Source organism: Argopecten irradians, chromosome 1 (assembly GCF_041381155.1).
Source record: "Argopecten irradians isolate NY chromosome 1, Ai_NY, whole genome shotgun sequence".
NCBI classification, from domain to species: Eukaryota; Metazoa; Mollusca; class Bivalvia; order Pectinida; family Pectinidae; genus Argopecten; species Argopecten irradians.
In genome coordinates, this window is record NC_091134.1 from 6721576 (window position 1) to 6725063 (window position 3488).

General features: G+C 38.8%; 1 protein-coding gene across 1 annotated transcript; it reads right to left on the minus strand.

The window, feature by feature from the left end:
* Nucleotides 1-218: 218 nt before the first annotated feature.
* On the minus strand, nucleotides 219-1190 carry LOC138309047 (uncharacterized). Its single transcript, XM_069250151.1, has one exon. The coding sequence runs from the start codon at nucleotides 1188-1190 to the stop codon at nucleotides 219-221; it is 972 nt and encodes a 323-aa protein (XP_069106252.1).
* Nucleotides 1191-3488: the final 2298 nt, after the last annotated feature.

Consider the following 3488-nt stretch of genomic DNA (forward strand, 5'->3'; position numbering starts at 1 on the left):
AACCTTCATATCAATCATCATATCTAATTCCTTCTTGACTTGATCATGCTGAGCAAATGGAATCTTTCTACATGCTTCAACAGTTGGTTCAGCATTTGGTACAGTTTTAATTGAAACTTTCCCTGGTAGACATCCTAATCCATGAAATACGTCTTCGTAGTCAATTTCAATATTTTCCTTGGTGAGCTGTTCTGGTTTCACTTTAGGTTGGTCTACTTTCACTTTTTTTTATAACTGTCACAGTTCTTGGAATTCTGCTTTTCAACAGCAAGCACTAAGTGAACTAGTCCTAACGCCTCACTACTGTTTCTTCCAATGATTGGTTTTACATTGCCTGGACATATGATGAATAACACTGTGTGTTTCTTGTTCTTGTGTTTTACTTCGCACAGACATTGTCCTATAGCTTCTATGGGGCCTGCATTGTATGCTGTAAGTTTCAACTTCGTTTTGTGTATCCGAGGTTTATTTCTCATCTTGTCAAACTCGTTCTTCGGAATGATGTTTACGTCTGATCCTGTATCTATCTTAAGCGGTATCAGGTTTCCTTGGATTTCTAGTGGAGCTATCCATGTGTTCCCTTCATTACATTCCACAGAGTCTATGAATAGTTCATGTTCAATATGTTCTACAACATTCACTTGTTGTGTAGGTTTGTCTGTAAATTTCTGTTTTGATTTGCATGCTTTAGCAAAATGGTTTCTTTTCCCACACTTTCTGCATGTCTGCCCTCTCGCTGGAGACAGGTTTCCTCGATGTACCATAGCGCAGTACGAACACGTGTTTGATGTTTGTCTAGACTGGCGGTCACCTGGAGTTGCCTTTCGAGACGGTCCCCCTCGGCCAGAATTTCTACTGTTCCCTCTCACTTTACCTCGCGATCTGATGTTATCAATATCTTGCTCCTTGCTTTCAGCTAAGGCTAATGTTTTCATGTGTTTTTCGGTCATGGACGCGGCTTTACATAAGTCAATGCATTTTTGTAAACTCAGGTCACTCTCGCGTAATAACCTTGCTCGTAGCGCATCACTTCTAATTCCTTCAGCAATTTTGTCTCGGAGTATACCATCTTTCAAGTCACCAAATTCACAGCTCTTTATCAATATTCTCATTTCAGTAAGAAATTCATCAAATGTTTCATCAGTTTTTTTGACTTCTACTGTTGAACACGTGGCGTTCATAAGTAACATTTTTCTTTGGCGAACAATAGGTTGTAAATTTCTCAATCAAACTTGCAATTTTATCTTGCTCATCTGCTGTAAATGTCATAGTGTTGAATATTTCAACTGCTGTCTCACCTGCTAACGTGAGGAATGTAGCACATTGTTTTTCCTCCTCTAGCTCATCTCCGGCGGTAGCGGTCATGTACAGTCGGAACTGTTACAACCATCTCCTCCAATTCTCGGAAACATTTCCTTCAAATGACAAGGTCTTCGGTGTAGGTAGCTTGTGCTCCATCTTCTGACACCATGTAACAATCATTGAATCAAGTTCATTCTCAGTAGGCCTATTAACCAACTCAAACTCTAGACAATTACAGCATGGCGGCGTCCATCAGGTAGGTCTGACCATGTGCTTTGGCGGTGCCTAATTATCGAAGCATATGGCTGTTAGATAGTTCCGGAACGGACCAAATATCCGGAATTCATAATAAATGTTATATCATTACAATTACGAGATACTAAGTCGTTATTACGACATAACTAAGTCGTTTTAACGACATAACTAAGTCGTCATTACGATATACTAAGTCGTTATAAGGACATAATATTTTTTCAATGTGACCCTAACAGGCTACCGTAGTAAACTGAACAAGACTTTAATCCCAGTCTCCATTAACCCCAACACAAGCCTGAGACATTTTGCTTGATTTACATTTACCCATTCGTGATTAGTGGTTACATTCACCGTCGTTATATCTACAATAAAAGCGACTCCTGAAATCGGGAATCGGGACATTTACACTAATTAATTTTTTGTCGTTTTATTCAATTGTTGCATGTAAAATAAACCTGGATGTAACTCCTTCTCAGATACACCTGTCAGTTCCTAATCGCGACACGCGTTTTGGTCATAATGAACTTGTTAGAGAAGAGGAAACACCAGATGTATATACATAAACCCCCTCACACCATTCCGATGTACTATGACAATAACGATATTTTAAATTCATATTCCATCAGGGTGAAGTAATATGCAAGGTCTGATTACAATCAGAATTTTAGTTTGTGTTGTAAAAGGTAAAACTGTTATCCTCATCCTTATTGAAGTTGAGGACTACTCTCACTTATCTCCCCTGGAGGCCAAGTATAGATACAGACTTAATCTTTAAACAAGGCTGTCACTATTTATTTGTTAAACGTGTTTATATTTTCTATAGTGCATGACTGATGTGTTGCTGGTATATCTGCTAGAGCAATATACGCTGTGTTGGAATCTAGTTTTGTTGTATAGAAGAAGTGTACGGAATGTACCTATAAATTATATCTGGTAATATGGTGTTCAACAGACAAGATAATGTTCCAATACAACCTGAACATATTTAAAGTTAAGTATTCGGTATCTCATTTGTCTGAAATTGTTGCAGAGAATCAAGATATTCAATCAGAATGGTACGCACAAACATAGAAATCGAATAGCTAATCATAAATGGTCAATATCAATAAGTGACGTCATAGATCAATTTACTGTCCCTAGAGCTAATACAGAGAGTATTTTGGTGGTTGGTCGAGAGATAAGACACACATCTAAGAGGGCTAATTTAACCACGGGCGCTTGGCTCTATAGACATTTCTGGAGATAGATCAATTTAACCACAGGCGCTTGGCTCTATAGACATTTCTGGAGATAGGTCAATTTAACCACAGGCGCTTGGCTCTATAGACATTTCTGGAGATAGTTCAATTTAACCACAGGCGCTTGGCTCTATAGACATTTCTGGAGATTGGTCAATTAAACCACAGGCGCTTTGCTCTATAAACATTTCTGGAGATAGGTCAATTTAACCACAAGCGCTTGGCTTTATAGACATTTCTGGAGATAGGTCAATTTAACCACAGGCGCTTGGCTCTATAGACATTTCTGGAGATAGGTCAATTTAACCACAGGCGTTTGGCTCTATAGACATTTCTGGAAATAGGTCAATTTAACCACAGGCGCATGGCTCTATAGACATTTCTGGAGATAGTTCAATTTAACCACAAACGCTTGGCTCTATAGACATTTCTGGAGATAAGTCAATTTAACCACAGGCGCTTGGCTCTATAGACATTTCTGGATATAGGTCAAATTAACCACAGGTGCTTGGCTCTATAGACATTTCTGAAAATAGGTCAATGTAATCACACGCGCTTTGCTCTATAGACATTTCTGGAGATAGGTCAACTTAACCACAGGCGCTTGGCTCTATAGACATTTCTGGAGATAGGTCAATTAAACCACAGGCGGTTGGCTCTATAGACATATCAGGAGATAGGTCAATATAACCA

Bases quoted from the DNA above. Each gene is read 5' to 3' on its own strand.
- LOC138309047 (XM_069250151.1), bottom strand. From the start codon at position 1,190: ATGTTACTTATGAACGCCACGTGTTCAACAGTAGAAGTCAAAAAAACT.